The sequence below is a fragment of the Morus notabilis genome, unplaced genomic scaffold (assembly GCF_000414095.1).
Source record: "Morus notabilis unplaced genomic scaffold, ASM41409v2 Scaffold1303, whole genome shotgun sequence".
NCBI classification, from domain to species: domain Eukaryota; kingdom Viridiplantae; phylum Streptophyta; class Magnoliopsida; order Rosales; family Moraceae; genus Morus; species Morus notabilis.
Window position 1 is genome coordinate 495,703 of NW_010365936.1, and position 24,461 is coordinate 520,163.

Genomic DNA, 24,461 nt, shown 5'->3' on the forward strand with positions numbered 1-24,461 from the left:
ATATCCCCTTTATTCGCGCATTTTTTGTCGTTGACCCTTTAACAAAATCATATAACATTTCTCTAATATAATATTATAATTAACGTATCAATTATAAATTTAAAATTTAAATATAAAAAATACTCTTTATATAATGTTATTTATTATACTAAATTTTATATATGTTATATTTTATAATAAATTTTTCACTAAGTATAATATATAAAAAATTTAATATTTAATTACTATTAGTTAAAATATTTACTTTTTTTATGTGATCAATACAATTTTTATATTTTTTAATTATTTTAAAAATAAAAGTTTATTTTTTTAACTTTTAAAACTTAATAATTATAGAAAAAATAAATATAACCCTCAAATAGCATTATATATTAAAATAAAAATAAAAATAACATATCATTGACATTAATATTTACATTAGAAATAATCTTAATTAACTATTGTGACTTTTGAATTAATGTAATATGAGTCGATTCCCTCTCTTTTGTCTCCAAACTTTTACCACTAATATGAAGATGGAGTTTCTTACTTTCTATACCCATTCATTTACTAATTTTTGAGTTGTATAGCAGATGATGTGGCAATATGCTTATTAGTTTCTATTGTATAAAGGGATTTTTTTCTTATAGTTCTTATAAAAATAAATTATCAGTGGTTTCTTATTTTTTAGTCGTTAAATTTGTATCAGACTCTGTTTATTTTGTATATTTTTAAATCTAATACAATTTTGACCAAATCTAACGATTAAAAACTAAATCTACTAATAAGACGGACTATTAAAGAAACTCCCTTCTATAAAATATCGTAACATGAATAATATTAAATACACATTTAGATATTTCATCTCACTAATTTTCATGATGTTACTCTATGTCATCTCAAACAAAGACACTTATAATAATTACAAAAGCTCGACCTTCTTTAATACGATCTCATATCTTCATATCTTCCACCTTCTTTAATACGATCTCATATCTTCTACACCTACTATTTACAATTATGCCACTTCACGTTATTCTCATGCGTTCGTTATTTAATATTGCTTCCAACTTTTGGTTCTAGATTCCCAACAATGACGGTACATATTCTAGAAAACAAAACTCCTATCTTTTTTTTTTGTCCGTTTTACATTGTTGCTTTCTTCTTCTTATTCTTCTTGTCTTTTTTTCCCATGTTATTTGCCTTGACTTAATGCATTCAATATGTGAGTATGAAGTTGGAGAATTTTAATCAGAATCCACCCTAAAAATATATGTTCTAGTACTGTTTCAAAAGGACACAAAATTTTCGAAAGTTGATATTTTGGGTAAAAAAAAAACCGTGGATATGAGCAACATACATCTTAGTGGATCGATTCTAAAACCAGAAAAAAAAAAACGCTTCCATATGTGTACCAAGAATTTTTTTTTTCCTTCAGTTAGTTTTTTTTTTTTTTTTTAAATTATTATGAAATAACCATAATAAATAGATACATTTAATTAAATGTCAAAATTATTTGGACCCCCAAACAATTGCCTTTTCGGCCTAGAGATTGAGCCGGTCCTGGTTTGATTTGGACGATTAATGAAATTCAGTTCAGTTTTCCCTTTAAAAATGATGGTCAAAATAAATCTATCAAATCTGAGTAATATATTATCAAGTTGTTATATCAATGTGGCCAACCTATTATATATCCTAGCCAATGATTAGATCACACGTGTCACGTGCAGTGATCCATAAGGCATAAAGCTACGGAAGCATTTTCTTCATATCTTTCGGTTTTGCTCGAATTTTTTTCTTTCGTTTTGCATGGATAATTAATGTCCTCGTTCGCGGCATAATAAACACCCAATATATATAATATATATCCGTTCCAAGAACTTCTCTGCGAACGTGCCTTATAATTCGTTTAATTAATGGAAGATTAATCAAAATACCAGCACATAAAAAATTGGTCCCCGCTGGCCGCTGCTAAAAATACATCCATGATATTGCGACTGATTTTTTCTTTCTTTTTTTTAACCTCAATTATTGTGGCATCTTCACTCTGCAAATATTTTCAAAACCTTCTCATGGTCAGTCATGGAAAACACCACCCACCTTACTATATGATTTCTTATTTTTTGTTGGAGGACGTACTGACATTATTATATACCTATCACGTTGATGTCTATTGCGCGTATATATGGTTAAATTATGTGTATATATAGACAAATTTTTAATAATTACATTTTTATTGTAGTTATTCATCAAATATAAAAATTTGATGATACAACGTGATAATAATATAGTTTCATATTTTGTTATAAATTTTTTTAATTAACTTTTCAACTTATTACAATTGCCGAATTAATATTTTACAGTTAAAACAATAATATACATCAATATAAAAATAACCATTAAAACCGCATCCATCTATCTTTAAGTTCGTTTAAATGAACCAATGATCAATTCTCCCAATATGTAGTAGCAGCTATCAGTTCTTCCAATGCATAGCAGCATACAAAACATAAAAACCAAAGTAGTTTCCCTTTGCAAAAATATCCAACAATGGTGTCCTCGTTGCTGTCAAAATAATTCTATCAAATCTGAGTAATATATTATCAAGTTGTTATATCAATGTGGCCAGCCAATGATTAGATCACACGTGTCACGTGGTAGTGTTCCATAAGGCATAAGCTACGGAAGCATTTTCTTCATATCTTTCGTTTTTGCTCGAATTTTTTTCTTTCCTATTGGATGGATAATTAATGTCCTCGTTCGCGGCATAATAAACACCCTATATATATAATATATATCCGTTCCAAGAACTTCTCTGCGAACGTGTCTTATAATTCGTTTAATTATTGGAAGATTAATCAAAATACCAGCACATGAAAAATTGGTCCCCGCTGGCCGCTGCTAAAAATACATCCATGATATTGTGACTGATTTTTTCTTTTTTTTAACCTCAATTATTGGGGCATCTTCACTCTACAAATATTTTCAAAACCATCTCATTGTCAGTCATGGAAAACACCATCCACCTTACCATCCGGATCATATCTGATGTCTTAAAAATTTGATGGTGTAACGTGATAATAATTTAGTTTCATTTATTATCATAAATTTTTTTTATCAACTTTTCAATTTATTACAAGCATCAAATTAATATTTTACAACTAAAACAATAATATACATTAATATTAAAATAGCTATTAAAACCACAACCATCTATCATTAAGTTCGCACAAATGAACCTATCAATTCTCCCTATATATAGTAGCAGCTACCAATTCTTCGTATACATAGCAGCATACAAAACTAAAAAACCAAAGTAGTAATTTCCCTTTGCAAATATCCAACATTTAATGGCGTCCTCGTTGAAACTGGCAAACGGTGGTCCAAAAGTCCTTTGCCATGACAGGAAAGAAGAAGAGGAAGCGTTCTCCCAGGCCATGTGCCTAGTGATGTCCAGTGGGATGCCCGTATGCTTAAAGACAGCATTTGAGCTCAGAGTTTTCGACATTATTGCGAAAGCCGGGGAAGGAGCTAAGCTCTCGTCGGCGGAGATCGTAGCCCAAATGCCCACCAACAACCCGGATGCAGCCACCATGCTCGACCGCATCCTTAGGCTTCTAGCCAGCCACTCTGTGCTCAGTTGCTCCGTGGTGAGTGATGATAATGGGTGCAATGTCCAGAGACTCTACGGCCTTTCTCCTGTGTCAAAGTATTTTGTGACTAATGAAGATGGCGTTTCACTGGGTCACTTTATAGCTATGGTACAAGACAAGGTCTTTGTAGATACCTGGTATGTCTTGCTTTCTTTTTGGGAACTTTTACCGGTAGACCTTCCTACTGATAGTATAATTTCTAACAATTAAATCTAACAATTAAATTTGGTTAAAATCATATTAAATTCTAACAATTAGATCTGATCAAAATAATATTAAATTAAAAAGATATACAGAACATATAATTTTTAATATAAATATGATAACTAAAGAGTAGAAAATTACAGGTAGCTTCTTTTTTTTTTTTTTTTTTTTAAATTCTACTAGAAAAACTCTCTAACTTTTTGAATATTTTTCCTATATAGTATCAATTTACAAGACTTGGCTTTAAAAAGAATGATTCTTGAAGTATAGGTTATATAATGTTTTTGGTAGAATGAAGATTTTGTTTTTTTTTTTAACAATAACCTTATTATAATTTTGGCCATATGAGTAAAGTGAGCTTGGTACAAGCTTTCAATATTTAACTTTGTCAACTTTAATTGCACGTATACAGGCTAGTATTTTAAATTAATTTTTAGTATCCTTGTACTCTACTCAATCTGAAACTAAAGTTATGATCGCTGAATTGCAGGCCCCAACTGAAAGCTTCAATTCTTGAAGGAGGAAATGCATTCAACATAACCTATGGAATGCATGCCTTTGAATATATAGGCACGGACCTAAGGTTTAATAAGGTTTTCAGCAAAGCAATGCACAGCCATTCAACTGTTGTTATGAAATCGATCCTTGAGCATTACAAAGGTTTTGAAAACATTAAACAACTGGTAGATGTTGGGGGTGGTCTTGGAGTGACCCTTAACCAAATAACTTCCAAATACCCACATATTAAGGGTATTAATTTTGATTTGCCGCATGTTGTAGAAAACGCTCCTTCTTATCCAGGTATAATCTTAATTAAATTTTTCAAAGATTATTTCTCTTATATCAAAGTACCAACAAACAAACCACATTAATCATGAATTCTTATTTCTCTTATAGTAATTTTTTGCAATAACTCAAAACTTGTAGACTAAAAAGCCGAATTTAATATTGTTGTTGCAGGTGTTGAGCATGTAGGTGGAGACATGTTCCAAAATGTTCCATGCGGCGATGCCATATTTATGAAAGTGAGTTTCGTAAAACTTTTAGTGCATCAATTAATGTTTGTTTGTGGTTGTTAATTATTGTAATTGATGATGATGTAGTGGATACTTCATGACTGGACCGATGAGCACTGCTTAAAGCTATTGAAGAATTGTTACAAAGCTATTTCGAATGATGCAAAGGTTATAGTTGTGGATTCAATTCTTCCGATCATGCCAGAGACTAATTTTGCTGTGAAGAGTTCTCTTATATCAAAGTACCAACAAACAAACCACATTAATCATGAATTCTTATTTCTCTTATAGTAATTTTTTGCAATAACTCAAAACTTGTAGACTAAAAAGCCGAATTTAATATTGTTGTTGCAGGTGTTGAGCATGTAGGTGGAGACATGTTCCAAAATGTTCCATGCGGCGATGCCATATTTATGAAAGTGAGTTTCGTAAAACTTTTAGTGCATCAATTAATGTTTGTTTGTGGTTGTTAATTATTGTAATTGATGATGATGTAGTGGATACTTCATGACTGGACCGATGAGCACTGCTTAAAGCTATTGAAGAATTGTTACAAAGCTATTTCGAATGATGCAAAGGTTATAGTTGTGGATTCAATTCTTCCGATCATGCCAGAGACTAATTTAAGAGCGTCTTGGCATCTGATACGAGCATGTTGGCTGCACATCCAGGGGGAAAGGAGCGGAGCCAACAAGAGTTCTTAGCCCTAACAACTGGCGCAGGATTTAGCGGAATCAAATTTGTGGGTTGTGTTTGCAACTATTGGATTATGGAGTTATATAAGTAGGGTGGCATGTCATTTATGGCTTATATTTTCTGTCATTTAGTAAAAACATGATGATATCACGCTTTCGACTGTAAAATATCATCGTCTATCAATAAAAGTTTGTTGTTTTATTTTAACTTGCTTATATACATTTTATAGCTGTGCATACGACCCGTTTAAAAGGTGTAATCAAATCATTATTTTTTATTTTGATATTTTAAATTTTTTAAGAGAAAAAAATACCGTAACAGAATTAATGATTTAAGTTTAAATATATGAAATAAATGAGTCATAGTCTTTGGTCCGAAATTATTTGCCCGTTTTAGTCCGGCGGGCAAATTGTTGCTATAAGATGAAAATTGATGTTCTGGATTTAATGGATGGCGCAAACGAATGCCTATATATAATCCTGGCCTATCACTTTGCAAGTGCTAACTTTTGGTGGACAGATGTTAGTAGAGGGAGCTGACGCTGGCAGAACAAAAGTTGACAAATGGAGCTGGTTTAGGAAGCCTGTCAAAATCTATTAATATTTTATAACAAAATGAAGGGTGTAGATGTAAATATGATTAATAAAAAACAATTTATATAGTTAGAAAAATATAAAAAGGTGTTAAAAAATTTAAGAGTATGTTTATTTCACAACTCAAATAATAATTTAAGTTATGATTTGAGTTGTATATATGAGAGAAAAATATTGTATTAAAAAAATTAAATTTAAATTTTGACAAAAAAAATATTATAACAATAAAACTTAAGTTGTGACTTGAGTTATAAATGAATAAAGTTAAGATGTAAGGAAGACGTTAAGTACAGACTATAGTGACCCTTGACTTAGCAATGTGTAGTAATATTGAGGGAAGTATAGCATTTCTTGGTTTCTGTGGAAGCTCAGGAACAAGAAGGCCTTTAGTGCATTTTTGTCTTTTAATTAAAAAGAGAAGGCATATAAAGCTCACATGCGAAAATCTGTTAGAAATTTAACGAAATTTGAAGGAAAAAAATCAAATTGCACCCGTTTAAAACGATTGACGGTCGTTTTACTAAAAAAAAAAAAAAATTAGAGACCAAACTGTTACTTACTAAAAAAGTTAGAGATTATTTGTGTAAATTACCCGTATTAAAATGATGCGTTAATTTACTTGTTACTTTTTTGAGTTAATTACATATGTCCATTTTACCATGAATGAAAAATGGAATCTCCCGAAGTTGCTATATTTGTATATAAACCTGTAAAACTAACCTGTAATGACATTTTTTTCCTAGTTAATTACTTTTTAAAATTCGTTATATAAATTCACAACCACCTACATAAAAAAATATATTTAGAATTATATTATATCATAATCATAAAATAAATAAATTAATAATACTGTTGAATTGAAGACACGTCCTAAACATAAAGCGTAAAAATAATCATTTCGTATAATTACTTCTACTTTTTTACCTATCTTGACTTTTTTCCTTTTGGACAAACGGTCTTCTGGCAGTCCGTTCCTGAATCTTTGACTGTGGTTGTCCCTAAGCAAGTCAACCATGGAAATATTAACTAGCAGTTCGACATCTAGAAGTTTGGGTCGGCTCAAAGACATGCCGATCATCCAGTGGCTCCCAGTGGCTCCCCATCACGATCAAATCATAATTAAGTTTGTTGAAATAAACCAATCAATTCTTTATATATATAATTTTAGCATACCAAATTAAAGACCAAACTAGTTTCCCTTGAAAATATCCAACAATGGGGTCCTTATTGAAACTGGGAAATGGTACAACTCTAAAAGTTCTTAGCCATGAGAGTAAAGAAGAGCCGACGCCATGCACCTAGTAACGTCCTATGTGATGTCAATGTGTTTGCATACTGCAATTGAGCTCGGAGTTTTCGACATTATTGCCGAAGTCGGCGAAGGAGCTAAGCTCTCACCGGCGGAGATTGCAGCCCAAATGTCCACCAACAACACCGATGCGCCTGCTATGCTGGACCGCATCCTCAGGCTTCTATCCAGCTACTCTGCGCTTAGTTGCTCTGTGGTTAGTGTTGATAATTGGTTGAATTTCCGCAGGCTCTATATCCTTAGTCCAATGTCCAAGGACTTTGTGACTAATGATGGTGTTTCTTTAGGACCCTTGATATATTTGGGACATGAAAAGATCTTCTCGGATAGCTGATTTGCATTTGCTCTCCATTTTTCATCTTTTCTTACAATAAATGAATCTTTCAGTCACTTTCGAAAAGAAAATTCTTAGCGATTTACAAATAATAAAATTCCTACCAAGATATAGTCATATTTGAATTATAGTAATCTATTATTTGGGCCAGATAAATAATAGCTTAGTAATTACAATTCAGAAACTTCGATTTACTTGTCTAATTTTCTTATTTGACCTCTATCTTTTATAAAACCATTCAACACCGTAATAGTATTTCCATTTTCTTTCTGTATTCTGAAACAAGATTTTAACTGAATTTATAGGTCCCAGCTGAAAGGTTCAATTCTTGAAGGAGGACTTGCTTTAACAGGGCTCATGGAATGCATGCCTTTGAGTATTCGGGTTTTGACCAAAGGTTAATGAGGCTTTCAATTCAGGAATGCACAACCACACAACTATTGTTATGAAGAAAATCTTGAAGCATTACAAAGGCTTTCAACACTGAAACCAATTGGTGGACGTTGGTGGTGGTCTAGGAGTGACTCCTAGAGATGCAAGAACGGGCCGGCTCGGCCCGTTCTCCTTAGGTCCATGCAGGCCGTGGGCCGGGCCGGCCCAGCCCATGAAATTTGTAGGCTAGGTCGGGCCGTATAAGAATTATCTCGGCCTAACCCACACTACGGGTCAAGTTTACGTGGGCCAGGCTGGGCCGTGTGGTGGGTCAGGATGGGCCGTGTGGTGGGTCTTGAATGGGCTGACCCATTTAAGGCCCATCATGGGTTTAGATGGGCCAGCCCATCTAAGCATGCAATTTTCAAATTTTTTATTTTTGAATTTTTAAACAAGTTAACAAATATAAATGTTTGAATAGTCAATGAAAATATGAAAATGGATATTTTATTTACGATTGTCTCATTAAAAACCTTTTCAAGGAAAATCCAGTGGAACAAAACATTTGTAAGGAAAAAAGAATATAATCAAGATTATTATACACAAGATGTTTACAAAATTACTAAAAAATACATAAAAAAATAAATATTTTTCATAATGATGAGTGGGAGTATCGGAAATGTCTAAAATTTTAAAGTCATCAACAAATGAAAAGCTGGCCTATCTATTGTGGGCCTCTATGGGCCTTACACAGGCCAGCCCATTATGGGCCTAGACGGGCCGACCCAACCCGGCCTGGCCCATGGGCCAATATATGTTGGCCTAGCCCAACCCACTAATATTTATAGGCTGGGTCATGCCTTAAACAGTAACAGATCGTGCCAACCTAGACCGTCACTGTGTCAGGATGGGCCTGGACCGACCTACGGGCCCCTGCCCATTGTTACATCTCTAGTGACTCCTAGTCAAATCACTTCCAAGTATCCACATATTAAGGGTACTAATTTTGACTTGCCTCATGTTGTAGAAAATGTCCCTTCCTATCCAGGTATATAATTTTATTCTATCTTTTATTAGTTCTTTGTATCACAATATCAATAATTTAATATATTATTTTCTTATTTGTTTTGCCGATTTAATTCAATTCGATTCAATTCGAACTATGAATACAATTTAAATTTGTGTTTAGTAAGCTCACAGTCCAAATTAAATTCACTATTTAAATTGAGTTAAACTATTCAAGTTAGAGTTTAGTTTCCATTTTAAGTTCAACCGTTCAATTTATTTTTTAACAGTAAAGTGGTACCCACTCTCTCTACTTTTCACAACTACCAAAGACAAATTTGAATTTTATTTTTTGTTCAAAATAAAATTTTAATTGCACATCTAAATACGAATTCAAACTACAATTTAAACTAAACAGTTGAAATTTTTTTGTTCAAATCAACGAAATTCGAACCAGTGAACTAAACGGGGGCGATATTTCTCATGAATTCTTAATTTTGATAAATATTAGCAATTTTTTATGATACATCACTTGAAATTTGAAGCTAAAAGAAGTGTTTTAACATTTCTCACTAGTAGAAATCTGGTATTTCACAACCGTTAATAATCATTGTTAAAAGATTGGATGACGTTTAGGAGAACCGCCGTCTAATCACGAGTCGTTAAATGTCTGTAGCATATAACGACGATTTTTATCCGTCGTTAAAAATGACATTAGACGCGGTTTTCTTAGTAAACCATTGTCTAATCTCGATAATGATAGGCTTGGTGCGTATTTTAGATGACGGGTTTTTATAAGAAAAAACGTCGTCTAATATTGAGATTTAACGACGGTTTTATGAAAAAACCGTTGTTATATGTTCTTCCTAAATAAAAAAAAATCGAGTTGCATTTTTGTTGTTCTACGGGTTGGCTTATTAATCTCATGTTTTATAAGTTTTTTTTACCACAATTCATAGAATCATTATAACCGCAGAACAAAATATTAAATTTCTAAATAAAAATGAATTATAAATATTAAATAATACATCAATAAATGTAGTTTATGATTAATATTACTACAACATATTAATTAAATGTTCATATAAATTACAACAACATATAATTTATCATTTTTTTCTCTTTTTATTTTTTTCAACACATATCCATTCAACATCTAAAATAACAAGATTTGAATCATCATCAGCAAAAACACGTATCTCTAATGTTTAAACTATCCTAAAATTATAACCTGAGTTTTAAAAAAAGAAGTAAAATATATCCCTTTAAATAGTTAAATTGTTAAAAGTGAAGTAAATGCCGCCAACTATTAATTAAATATTATCTTAATATTAAAAATTATTATCATTTATGTCTCTTAAATTTTAGGATCACCCCACTTTACCTCCTGAACTTTGAAAATTTTCACCTTGTTAATAACCAAGAAATTAAATTTAGAGAAAAAGTAATATTTTTTATGGAATAAATTCTTCCCTTTTATAAAAAAAAAGTCCACAATTTAACAAGTTAAGACTAGTCTAACTCCACTAAAGATCTCATATCTTCACCATCTACATATGACTGGTCGTTTGTACTTATCAAATTGGTCCCCTCCTATATTAAATCTTACTCCGTGGTCATCCAATCACGTTGACTCTTTTTTCTTAATTTTATTCAATTTTAATATTTTTTATACAAGATTTACATAATTAATGACTAAAATTATATCTAAACAGTAATTACTGAGGTTATTTTTAATATTTTAAAAACTTAGATTAGTTATAAGGTTTTTTATTTCTTTTTTTCTTTTTTACTCTTTTGAAAAACGCAGGGAACAATAATTTGAGGATAGTGATCTGAACATAGAAGATATTTTCTGGATTATAAAAAATCAAAGACAAATATTATTAGATTTAGCTAAAACTGAATCACTTTTTGGAGAAAACAAAACATGGAATAAAATCGTTTGAAGAAAAGGATTAGGATTACGGCCGGTTAGTTGGTCAATGAAAAAAAGGATAAAAGAATACAAGTAATTAGTTACAAGACTTTTTGAAAATTTGAATGGGTATAACTATTAACACACTTAACATATACAATTTACTTGGTGGGTGGTTTAGAAAAAAGTATAATAGTATAGTAAAAGTAGACTGGGATGGCAACGGAACATCAAAAAAAAAAAAAAAAAAAAAAAAAAAAAAATTAAAACCCGGTTTAGGTTTAATCTTGAATTAGCAAGAAATTTCGTTTTAATTATTAAGGATAAGTACTGCAGATTGGAGTTGTTCAACCATATATAGATGGTAAATGTCCAAAAATCCAAAATACAATAATGCTGACTTGCTGACCAGTCGCAATAGAATGCAATGTAGTAGGCTGACTACAAATTTTTCTTTTTTTCTTTTTTATTTTAATTGTTTTTTTTTTTTTTTTTTGGTTTCTTTCATAACGAAGATACGGACTTCTATCTAATTTGTCGGAATATAGTACTCGGCCAAGATTATTTAAGAAAAACTTGGTACATGGTCAACTAATATGCAGGCAAATTGTTATTAAAATGTATCGTAACATTTTTTAACAAAATCTTGGTACATATGGTCAATTACAATACAGGAAAAATTGTTAAAAAAATTTGTATCGTACGTAATTTGTAGAAGTGGTAGAAGAGAGGCTGGGTTATCATAAACTACACCTATAATAAGTAAATGAATTCTTCATTGTGTCATCAATGAGGCAGTGATTATTATCAAGTTGTTAAAATTTCGTATTGCATGGATAATTAATGTCCTTGTTCGCGGCATAGTAAACACCCTATATATATAATATATCCGTTCCAAGAACTTCTCTACGTACGTGCCTTATAATTCGTTTAATTAATGGAAGATTAATCAAAATACCAGCACATAAAAAATTGGTCCCCGCTGGCCGCTGCTAAAAATACATCCATGATATTGCGACTGATTTTTTCTTTCTTTTTTTTAACCTCAATTATTGTGGCATCTTCACTCTGCAAATATTTTCAAAACCTTCTCATGGTCAGTCATGAAAAACACCACCCACCTTACTATATGATTTCTTATTTTTTGTTGGAGGACGTACTGACATTATTATATACCTATCACGTTGATGTCTATTGCGCGTATATATGGTTAAATTATATGTGTATATATAGACTAATTTTTAATAATTACGTGTTTTTATTGTAGTTATTCATCAAATATAAAAATTTAATTATACAACGTGATAATAATTTAGTTTCATTTATTGCAATAAATTTTTTTAATTAATTTTTTAATTTATTATAAGTATCAAATTAACATTTTACAGTTGAAACAATAATATTCATCAATATTAAAATAATCTTTAAACTCCCTTCTATAAAATACGTGACATGAATAATATTAAATACACATTTCGATATTTCATCTCACTCTTTTTCATGATGTTACTCTCTTTTCTAAACATGTGTCATCTCAAACAAAGACACTTATAATAATTACAAAAGCTCGACCTTCTTTAATACGATCTCATATCTTCCACTTTCTTTAATACGATCTCATATCTTCTACACCTACTATTTACAATTATGCCACTTCACGTTATCTCAAGGTTCTAGATTCCCAACAATGACGGTACATATTCTAGAAAACAAAATTCCTATCTTTTTTTTTTTGTCCGTTTTACATTGTTGCTTTCTTCTTCTTCTTATTATTCTTCTTGTCTATTTTTCCCCTGTTATTTGCCTTGATTTAATGCATTCAATATGTGACTATGAAGTTGGAGAATTTTAATCAGAATCCACCCTAAAAATATATGTTCTTGTACTGTTTCAAAAGGACACAAAATTTTCGAAAGTTGATGTTTCAGGTAAAAAAAAAAAACCTTGGATATGAGCAACATACATCGTAATGGATCGAACCTAAAAAAAAAAAAAAAAAAAAAAAAAAAAAAACGCTTCCATATGTGTACCAAGATAATTTTTTTTTTCCTTCAGTTAGTTTTTTTTTTAAAATTATTATGAAATAACCATAATAAATAGATACATTTAATTGAATGTCAAAATTATTTGGACCCCTAAACAATTGCCTTTTCGGCCTAGAGATTGAGCCGGTCCTGGTTTGATTTGGACGATTAATGAAATTCAGTTCAGTTTTCCCTTTAAAAATGATGTCAAAATAAATCTATCAAATCTGAGTAATATATTATCAAGTTGTTATATCAATGTGGCCAGCCAATGATTAGATCACACGTGTCACGTGCAGTGATCCATAAGGCATAAAGCTACGGAAGCATTTTCTTCATATCTTTCGGTTTTGCTCGAATTTTTTTCTTTCGTTTTGCATGGATAATTAATGTCCTCGTTCGCGGCATAATAAACACCCAATATATATAATATATATCCGTTCCAAGAACTTCTCTGCGAACGTGCCTTATAATTCGTTTAATTATTGGAAGATTAATCAAAATACCAGCACATGAAAAATTGGTCCCCGCTGGCCGCTGCTAAAAATACATCCATGATATTGTGACTGATTTTTTCTTTTTTTTAACCTCAATTATTGGGGCATCTTCACTCTACAAATATTTTCAAAACCATCTCATTGTCAGTCATGGAAAACACCATCCACCTTACCATCCGGATCATATCTGATGTCTTAAAAATTTGATGGTGTAACATGATAATAATTTAGTTTCATTTATTATTATAAATTTTTTTTATCAACTTTTCAATTTATTACAAGCATCGAATTAATATTTTACAACTAAAATAATAATATACATTAATATTAAAATAGCTATTAAAACCACAACCATCTATCATTAAGTTCGCACAAATGAACCTATCAATTCTCCCTATATATAGTAGCAGCTACCAATTCTTCGTATACATAGCAGCATACAAAACTAAAAAACCAAAGTAGTAATTTCCCTTTGCAAATATCCAACATTTAATGGCGTCCTCGTTGAAACTGGCAAACGGTGGTCCAAAAGTCCTTTGCCATGACAGGAAAGAAGAAGAGGAAGCGTTCTCCCAGGCCATGTGCCTAGTGATGTCCAGTGGGATGCCCGTATGCTTAAAGACAGCATTTGAGCTCAGAGTTTTCGACATTATTGCGAAAGCCGGGGAAGGAGCTAAGCTGTCGTCGGCGGAGATCGTAGCCCAAATGCCCACCAACAACCCGGATGCAGCCACCATGCTCGACCGCATCCTTAGGCTTCTAGCCAGCCACTCTGTGCTCAGTTGCTCCGTGGTGAGTGATGATAATGGGTCCAATGTCCAGAGACTCTACGGCCTTTCTCCTGTGTCAAAGTATTTTGTGACTAATGAAGACGGCGTTTCACTGGGTCACTTTATAGCTATGGTACAAGACAAGGTCTTTGTGGATACCTGGTATGTCTTGCTTTCTTTTTGGGAACTTTTACCGGTAGACCTTCCTACTGATAGTATAATTTCTAACAATTAGATCTGATTAAAATAATATTAAATTAAAAAGATATACAGAACATATAATTTTTAATATAGATATGATAACTAAAGAGTAGAAAATTACAGGTAGCTTCTTTTTTTTTTTTTTTTTTTTTTAAATTCTACTAGAAAAACTCTCTACTTTTTGAATGTTTCTCCTATATAGTATCAATTTACAAGACTTGGCTTTAAAAAGAATGATTCTTGAAGTATAGGTTAAATAATGTTTTTGGTAGAATGAAGATTTTGTTTTTTTTTTTTAACAATAACCTTATTATAATTTTGGCCATATGAGTAAAGTGAGCTTGGTAAATGTTACAAGCTTTCAATATTTAACTCTGTCAACTTTAATTGCACGTATACAGGCTAGTATTTCAAATTAATTTTTAGTATCCTTGTACTCTACTCAATCTGAAACGAAAGTTATGATCGCTGAATTGCAGGCCCCAACTGAAAGCTTCAATTCTTGAAGGAGGAAATGCATTCAACATAACCTATGGAATGCATGCCTTTGAATATATAGGCACGGACCTAAGGTTTAATAAGGTTTTCAGCAAAGCAATGCACAGCCATTCAACTGTTGTTATGAAATCGATCCTTGAGCATTACAAAGGTTTTGAAAACATTAAACAACTGGTAGATGTTGGGGGTGGTCTTGGAGTGACCCTTAACCAAATAACTTCCAAATACCCACATATTAAGGGTATTAATTTTGATTTGCCGCATGTTGTACAAAACGCTCCTTCTTATCCAGGTATAATCTTAATTAAAAATTTCAAAGATTATTTCTCTTATATCAAAGTACCAACAAACAAACCACATTAATCATGAATTCTTATTTCTCTTATAGTAATTTTTTGCAATAACTCAAAACTTGTAGACTAAAAAGCCGAATTTAATATTATTGTTGCAGGTGTTGAGCATGTAGGTGGAGATATGTTCCAAAATGTTCCCTGCGGTGATGCCATATTTATGAAAGTGAGTTTCGTAAACTTTTAGTGCATCAATTAATGTTTGTTTGTGGTTGTTAATTATTGTAATTGATGATGATGTAGTGGATACTTCATGACTGGACCGATGAGCACTGCTTAAAGCTATTGAAGAATTGTTACAAAGCTATTTCGAATGATGCAAAGGTTATAGTTGTGGATTCAATTCTTCCGATCATGCCAGAGACTAATTTTGCTGTGGAGCGTCTTGGCATCTGATACGAGCATGTTGGCTGCACATCCAGGGGGAAAGGAGCGGAGCCAACAAGAGTTCTTAGCCCTAACAACTGGCGCAGGATTTAGCGGAATCAAATTTGTGGGTTGTGTTTGCAACTATTGGATTATGGAGTTATATAAGTAGGGTGGCATGTCATTTATGGCTTATATTTTCTGTCATTTAGTAAAAACATGATGATATCACGCTTTCGACTGTAAAATATCATCGTCTATCAATAAAAGTTTGTTGTTTTATTTTAACTTGCTTATATACATTTTATAGCTGTGCATACGACCCGTTTAAAAGGTGTAATCAAATCATTATTTTTTATTCTGATATTTTAAATTTTTTAAGAGAAAAAAATATCGTAACAGAATTAATGATTTAAGTTTGAATATATGAAATAAATGAGTCATAGTCTTTGGTCCGAAATTATTTGCCCGTTTTAGTCCGGCGGGCAAATTGTTGCTATAAGATGAAAATTGATGTTCTGGATTTAATGGATGGCGCAAACGAATGCCTATATATAATCCTGGCCTATCACTTTGCAAGTGCTAACTTTTGGTGGACAGATGTTAGTAGAGGGAGCTGACGCTGGCAGAACAAAAGTTGACAAATGGAGCTGGTTTAGGAAACCCGTCAAAATCTTTTTGTGCGTTAATTTTTAGTGCACGTTTGATTCATAGATTCAGAATAATAATTTAAAATTATTTTTATTTTACATGTTATTTTTGTGAGAGAAAAATACTGTAGAGAATTATGAATAATTATTCAAAATCAGAGACAAATACAGAAAACAAAGATCCCCTTAATATTTTATAACAAAATGAAGGGTGTTGATGTAAATATGATTTAATAAAAAAAAATTATATAGTTAGAAAAATATAAAAAACTGCTAAAAAATTTAAGGGTATGTTCATTTCACAACTCAAGTCATAACTTAAGTTATGACTTGAATTGTATATATGAGAGAAAAATACTAAAGAAAAAGTTAAATTTGAATTTTTATAAGAGAAAATAATGTAGCAATAAAACTTGAGTTGTGACTTGAGTTATAAAATGAACAAGACCTAGATGTAAGGAATGCGTTAAGTACATACTATAATGACTCTTGTCATAAATTAAGTTATGACTTGAATTGTATATGTGAGAGAAAAACACTATAATGAAAATGTTAAATTTAAATTTTTATAAGAGAAAATAATGCAGCAATAAAACTTGAGTTGTGAAATGCCTAGAGGTAAGGAATACGTTAAGTACAGACTATAATGACCCTTGACTTTGCAATGTGTAGTAATATTGAGAGAAGTCTGTTACATTACTGAAATTGCTGAAAAAACACTTGTAAAGAATCAAAGGAAATTATGGAACAAAATGACAATGCAAGATTTAGTAGGGCTAGTGTTATCCCATAATAAATAATTTGTAGTATCAGTTTTTAAAAGTTGTAACATCGATTAAATGACTGAAGTTGGATACAAGTGTTGCTTCAAGTACTTTCGCGAATGAAACAATATGGAGATGCAAGTTTGTTCCATTACTTAACCTTGTACAAAAGTCAAAACGTTGGATCCAATTTAAAATTATGGGAGTGGTTCAAAATTAATATTGTAAAACATGTATATCATTAAACCGACACTAAAAATTCCTCAAAAGTACTTTGGATGAAAAGTTTAGGCAGCGATAGAAATATACAATATGTACTGTATACATCCTAAACCACCAAACAACGGTTGACCATTGAAGAAAAAATCGTAGGATGGAGCATTGGAAAGTGGTAATGGTTGATGTAAAATAATATTACGTAGAAACCAATAGATCAAAGGTCTCTATAATTAGTGGATGTGTAAAATGTTTGCCTCAAAGGTAAGAACTATAGAAAATAAATGAAGCGTGAGTTTAAAAACAAGTGCAATATTACATATCTGGTCAATCATTGCTATAGACAACCTAAACTACTGGAGACAAGTTTTTAAACAGTAAGTTACAGTTGAAGATTTCTAATCAGAGGTTAATTCATTAGAACACAGTTGGTGGTTAATTCATTAGAACACAGTTGGTGATCAATCATCGCGAATTAAGGTCAAAAGTCTTGTGCATGATTTGGTTGGTGTCCAAATGAAGTGCCAACACTTTCATGTTCGGATTGGGAAATAAAGGTTGTAAATCTGATGATGATTAAGACAGGTTTGCAATGCCGTTGATGTCCAGTGAAAGACCTTCAATGTTCTTCCCTTTGTCTTTGTTATGCTTCTCTTCACATTGCTATCAACAGCATTCCATCTTCACCACCTCTCGTTGACCCTCCTCCGGTCTCCCTCTCATTATTCATGTTCCTCCTCTCTTCAGACAAATTCTTCCTCTTCGGCCCTCTAGTTCTTGCTGTACATGCAAACCACGAAGACATGAACGCATGAGAAAATATATATCTATCTCCATCAGAAAATACTAAATATAACTTCCTAGGCTATCTCCACCATATAATAAAAATAATAAAAAAATCGAGGCACAGAAGTCCAATGCCTGGTACCAGTACCGGTTCGGTAGCTTCTAAGAAAATTTGAGTGCTCTGTCGCTTTTATAAGTACAGCTCTGAGGTCGTTGAAGACAAACGGAGAAGTAAATTAGAGAAGTGTTTGGAATTACATGGAATATCTTAGAATAAATGTAAGGCTCTAAAGAGCTTTTGATTCATTAACTGATATTTATATTATAAAACTTAGCTATAATCTGTTACAGAAATTCTAACTAACTGAAACAAGCGGTTGTTCAGCTCAAATAATTACTTACAAAGAGAAACTAATTCTAACAGCGTCGAAACTAATTTCTCACTAACAGTTGATCATGACAATCGGTGTAATTTTGGATAACGTATAGGTTACCTAATCTCAGTGTTGGACTCTTTACGACTTTGTCGTAAAGTACCCCCTCAGCTTTAGGTAAATCTTACATTTATCCCCACTGAACCCTATTTAAGTCTGTCACTAATTGTGGTGATCTAGTTAACATACCAACAAATTTTCTTCATATCATTCATTTTTACTCGGATAAAAATCATAAATAAAGAAGATAAAAGATTATTGCGTTGTAAATATAGGTCGCCTTATATAATAAATTTCCAATATTATATTTAAAGAGTTCCATTAATTAATCCAAGAACTTCCTTGGTATCGCCTTACAAATATCTTGTAATAGGAAGATTCATGAAAACAAAAACACATAAAAATGTTTGTCGCTGTAGTTTATTGGTGATTTATATCTAAATAAAACATCCATGAGATTGCAAATGAAAATCTTAAAGAAAAGGAACGATAAAAACTCAATTTATTGTGGCAAGTTCAGTCTGCATTATGTTTTAACAATTTCTTGTGGACTTTATCGTATAGACACCTACTCAATTTTATGAGTTTGATAAATTAGTCTCTTAACTTTTAATCTTGACAATTTACCCTTGAAATTTTGAAATTTATTGAGATATTGGTCAAATCAAAAAATGAAGTTAAAATTTTGGACGGTTTCTTCCACGTTAGCATATAATAAGTGTACTCTTTTTGCATTGAATTGATTCCCATTTACACATCATTAGCGATTTTTTTTTTAAAATTGGATAACTCCCAATTTTTCCATCAAAATAATTTTTAAAAAAATTTCGCTCATGATGTGCATATAGGGACCATTTTATTCAAAGACACCGGAATTAGCCTCAATAACATTCATAAAGAAAAAACCGTCTAAAATTTTAATTTCATTTTTAATTTGACCAACATTACAATAAATTTTAAAGTTTAGTGACCAAATTACCAAAATTAAAAGTTGAAATTTACCAAACTCGAAAAATTGAAGGAGCGCACGGACAAAAAAGCAATTCTTGAGGCCAGGCATGAAAAACAGCATTGACCTTGCTTAATTTCAAGGTCAAAACTGATTTCTTTATTTGCTTTTTGGATGAGAAGATGACATCATTATATACGTACCATGCAAGACCATGCATATCCGTTAGTATTTTTTTATTTATGGCCTTGGTTAGTCATAGAAAACACCATCCACATTACTATGCGGTACATCCGATTTCTTATTTCTTGTTGGATGACAAACTGACATTATTATATAAATAGATGTATGAGTCTGCATATCCGTTAGTATTTTTTATTTATGGCCATGGTTAGTCATGGAAAACAGCATCCACCTTGCTATTCGGGTCATCTGATTTCTTATTTTTTGGTCGAGGGCGAACTGACATTATTATATACCTGTCACGTAAATGTCTACTGTACGTATATATGGTTAATATATATAGAGACAAGTTTTTAATAATTACTTTCTCATACTGATTATCTGTTTATTATAAAAATTTAATGATGTAACGTGATCATAATATAATTTTATTTATTGTCGTAAATTTATTACAACTGACAGATTAATATCTTACAGTTAAATCAATAATATCCATCAATATTAAAATAGCCATTAAAACTACACCCATCTATCATTAAGTTAGTACAAATGAACCAATCAATTCTCCCTATATATAGTAGCAGCTATCAGTTCTTCCTATGCATAGCAGCATACAAACCTTAAAAACCAAAGTAGTTTCCCTTTGCAAAATATCCAACAATGGCGTCCTCGTTGAAACTGGCAAACGGTGCTACAAAAGTCATTTGCCATGACAGGAAAGAAGAAGAGGAAGCGTTCTCCCACGCCATGTGCCTAGTGACGTCCTCTGCGATGCCCGTATGCTTAAAGACTGCACTTGAGCTCGGAGTTTTCGACATTATTGCGAAAGCCGGGGAAGGTGCTAAGCTCTCGTCGGCGGAGATCGTAGCCCAAATGCCCACCAACAACCCGGATACAGCCACCATGCTTGACCGTATCCTCAGGCTTCTAGCCAGCCACTCTGTGCTCAGTTGCTCTGTGGATACTGATGATAAGGGGTCCAATGTCCGGAGACTCTACGGCCTTTGTCCTGTGTCAAAGCATTTTGTGACTAATGAAGACGGTATTTCACTGGGACACTTTATAGCTATGGTACAAGACAACGTCTTCGTGAATACCTGGTATGTTTTACTTCTTTTTTTGTTTTTTTCTTTTGAATATTTCTCATAGTATCAACATAATTACAAGAAATAATGTTCTTGGTAGAACGAAGATTTTGTATTTGCATTTTTTTTAACAATAATAACTTTGACCTTATGAGTTATAACAAGCTTTCAACTAAAGTTATGATCGTTGAATTGCAGGCCCCAACTGAAAGTTTCTATTCTTGAAGGAGGAATTGCATTCAACAGATCCCATGGAATGCATGCCTCCGAGTATTTAGGCATGGACCTAAGGTTAAATAATGTTTTCAACAAAGCAATGCATAGCCATTCAACTATTGTTATGAAAGCAATCCTTGAGCATTATGAAGGTTTTGAAAACATTAAACAATTGGTAGATGTTGGTGGTGGTCTTGGAAGGACCCTTAACCAAATTAGTTCCAAATACCCACATATTAAGGGTATTAATTTTGATTTGCCGCATGTTGTTGAAAACGCTCCTTTTTATTCAGGTATTATCTTAATTTTTAATTTTTCTAATATTATTTCTCTTATATCAAAGTACAAACAAAGAAACCATTTCTGATGAATTCTTATTTTGGATAAGTAGTAGCAATTGTTCGCGATAACTCAAAACTTTCAGACTAAAAAAACCGAGTTTAATATTGTTGTTGCAGGTCTTGAACATGTAGGTGGAGATATGTTCGAAAGTGTTCCAGGAGGCGATGCCATTTTTATGAAAGTGAGTACTTCTGTAAATTTGGGTGCATCAATTAACGTTTATTTGTAGTTGTTTATTATTGTAATTTATAATGTTGCAGTGGATACTTCACGACTGGTCGGATGAGCATTGCTTACAAAGCTATTCCAGATAATGGAAAGGTTATAGTTGTGGAGGCAACTCTTCCGGTCAGGCCGGAGATTAATTTTGCTGTGAAAAGCGTCTTGGCATCTGATATGGGCATGTTGCTTTCACATCCAGGGGGAAAGGAGCGGAGCCAACAAGAGTTCTTAGCCCTAGCAACTGGTGCAGGATTTAGTGGAATCAAATTTGTGTGTTGTGTTTGCACCTATTGGGTTATGGAGTTGTATAAATAAAGTGACATGTCATTTAAGGGCTTAGATTTATATGTCATTTAGTAATAACAAATAAAGTGACATGTCACTTGTGGACTTAGATTTTTCTGTCATTTAGTAATAACATGATGATATCATGCTTTCGATTGTAAAATATTGTTGGAAAAAAAAAAAAAAAAAACACACATCTATATTTACGCAGCAGAAAAATAAACAAAAATAAAAATAACGTAAAAATAGAGACGACAAAGATTTAGGTAGTTTGAAAAAATTTAATATGTCTATGGAAGAGGAAGAAAAATTTACTAACAGTTTCAGAGTTACACACTCAATAAACTTTCTCACTTTCTCTCTCTCTACTCAAAACCTCTTACATCTTTGCATATTTCTCTCCTCACTTTTCTCTCTCTCTCTCTCTCTCAAACAACGGCATTTTGTCTCTACACTTTTGTCTGAGCATATACAAAGCCTTACACAAAGCACTTATTTATAGATTTCTAATAACCCTTGCTCAAAAATAGAAAACAATAACTTACCTAAAAAACACAAAATTGTTAATTTCCCAAAACTAATTTGAGTCACTTACCTAACAATTTCCACTTTGACTCAAATTCTCTCAACTCACTTAATTGGGTATTCAATCTCGGCACCTGTCATCGCACCGACGATGCAAACTTCAACAAGAATAAACATGTGTCAAGTTCAAACTCTCATCAAACTTGACACGAGAAACTGTCGTCTTCTTCTTCTTCTTCAAAGCATCTTGATCATTGTCATAGTTCTTCACCATCTTGTCTTTGTTGTCTCCAATTGTTATCATCTTGTTGCACACTTACAACTTCTTTCATAACAGAAGAAGATTCTTTGTGGCTTGGCTTCACCTTCATAGCTCCACCTATAACTGTAGTCTCAATCAGTTTATACAAGTTTTTCACTTTTTTACCCTACATGGCTACTAAACCACCCTTTGCACAGTACTCACAACCCAAAGTGTCCAAAGCTCCCAATAAAATCAAACTTCACCTTAGTTGAGGAACATGTCTAACGTTTGTATATTTTCTCACAACACCATCAAACATCTTTACCTTAATAGTACATATTCCAACGGTCTTAGTACTAGAATCATTGGCCATCAACAAAGTACCGGCATCACAAAATTTTTAAGAACAAACCACTCTTTATGTGGACACATATGAAACGAGCATCCATAATCCAAGATTTAAAAGTCTGAAATATTTTCATCAACAATAACATAATAAACATCATCTTGATTTTTTTTTTCAGATATATATCACATCTATGATACCAGTTGTTAGGAATAAACACACCCCTACACTCACGCAACAGAAAAATAAACTGAAAAAAAAATAATAGAAAAATAGAGAAGACAAAGATTTAGATGGTTCGGAAAAATTTCCTCCGTCCACGGAAGATGGAGAAAAATTCACTAACAGTTTCAGAGTTACACACTCAATAAATTTTCTCATTTTCCCAAAATTTAGCATTTGAGTGTAAAAAATTCTTTTTAATAGAATGCTATTTGTTGTGTCAAATTTATTGTATACTATACTTTGTGATAAATTTCTCAATAAATATAGCACATGATAAATTTAACATTTGATTTCTATTAATTGATATGTTACTTTTTCTTTTAAGTAGTTGACTTTTACTTTTTAAAATTATTTTAAAATTAAAAAGATACTTTTATAACTTTTAAAATTTAATAATTATAAAAAAAATAAATTTAATATTTTAAATAGCATTTATGTGTAAGAGCACAAATGAAAATAATATCTTATATTATACTTTTAGTGTTAACTAAATAATTGGCATTAGCACATTTTATATTGGAGATTGTTTGACGTACTTTAAAAAGACGTGACATGATCGAACTAGCAGGTTATCTAGCTAGATCTGTTTTATTAAAAACAAAAAAAGCTTGATCTGCTTGGGCCGGTCAAAGATACGGAGATCATGAAGCGGCCTATCTGTACAGATCAGTACACGTTGATATGTTTTTATATTTAATGTGATTACTCAATCAAGATTGCAGAGATCGTCTGGGTTTATATTTATTTACTGTTTTCAAAAAAAATTTACTTTGACAATGCAGATCATCGTGTTATCATTTACTTGTTGTTTAAAAAACCATACCTATTATTATTATTACTACTATTTAGTATTATTATTATTATTATTATTATTTTAGAAATTTTTTATAGTTAGAGGATCACATTGATATTCATCAAGGTATTTTTTTTTTTTTTGTCTTTTCCTCGGGGGAAACGTGGGATATTTTAATTTTCTTATCTTCCCAAATTATAGTTGCCACATGGTGGGCATCGATATTCATTAAGTTAGTGTATATACATATACATATACTATGTTTAAGGTTACATAAACAATCGCGAAATTTTCATTTGATATTCATAAAATATTCATAAATATATGCACATAAAATGATGAATAAACTCTTTTATTAATTAAATAATAAATATCATATTACATCTCATGCTTCTAGGACACTATTCCCAA

General features: G+C 31.7%; 2 protein-coding genes and 2 pseudogenes across 2 annotated transcripts; all 4 read left to right on the forward strand.

Moving 5' to 3' along the window:
• The first annotated feature begins 3,386 nt into the window (after positions 1-3,386).
• LOC21402552 (caffeic acid 3-O-methyltransferase 1) lies at positions 3,387-5,639 on the forward strand. The gene is made up of 5 exons (XM_024172688.1): positions 3,387-3,769; positions 4,327-4,637; positions 4,797-4,861; positions 4,940-5,094; positions 5,483-5,639. The coding sequence occupies exons 1-5, from the start codon at positions 3,417-3,419 to the stop codon at positions 5,637-5,639; spliced, it is 1,041 nt and encodes a 346-aa protein (XP_024028456.1). The 5' UTR covers positions 3,387-3,416.
• A 1,794-nt stretch (positions 5,640-7,433) lies between these two features.
• LOC21402553 lies at positions 7,434-9,212 on the forward strand (annotated as a pseudogene).
• A 4,937-nt stretch (positions 9,213-14,149) lies between these two features.
• LOC21402554 (caffeic acid 3-O-methyltransferase 1) lies at positions 14,150-15,957 on the forward strand. Its single transcript, XM_010108835.2, is given in 5 exon segments — positions 14,150-14,532; positions 15,051-15,361; positions 15,521-15,585; positions 15,663-15,808; positions 15,810-15,957. Coding segments are annotated over 5 exon segments (1,023 nt in total). The 5' UTR covers positions 14,150-14,179.
• A 4,470-nt stretch (positions 15,958-20,427) lies between these two features.
• Positions 20,428-21,947, forward strand: LOC21402555 (annotated as a pseudogene).
• Positions 21,948-24,461: the final 2,514 nt, after the last annotated feature.

What these genes read in the sequence shown, in the direction of transcription:
- LOC21402552 (XM_024172688.1), top strand. Translation starts at nt 3,417, where the DNA reads ATGTGCCTAGTGATGTCCAGTGGGATGCCCGTATGCTTAAAGACAGCA. An exon ending in AAGGTCTTTGTAGATACCTG is followed by an intron (nt 3,770 to 4,326) that starts GTATGTCTTGCT and finishes GCTGAATTGCAG; the next exon opens with GCCCCAACTGAAAGCTTCAA. An exon ending in AAACGCTCCTTCTTATCCAG is followed by an intron (nt 4,638 to 4,796) that starts GTATAATCTTAA and finishes TTGTTGTTGCAG; the next exon opens with GTGTTGAGCATGTAGGTGGA.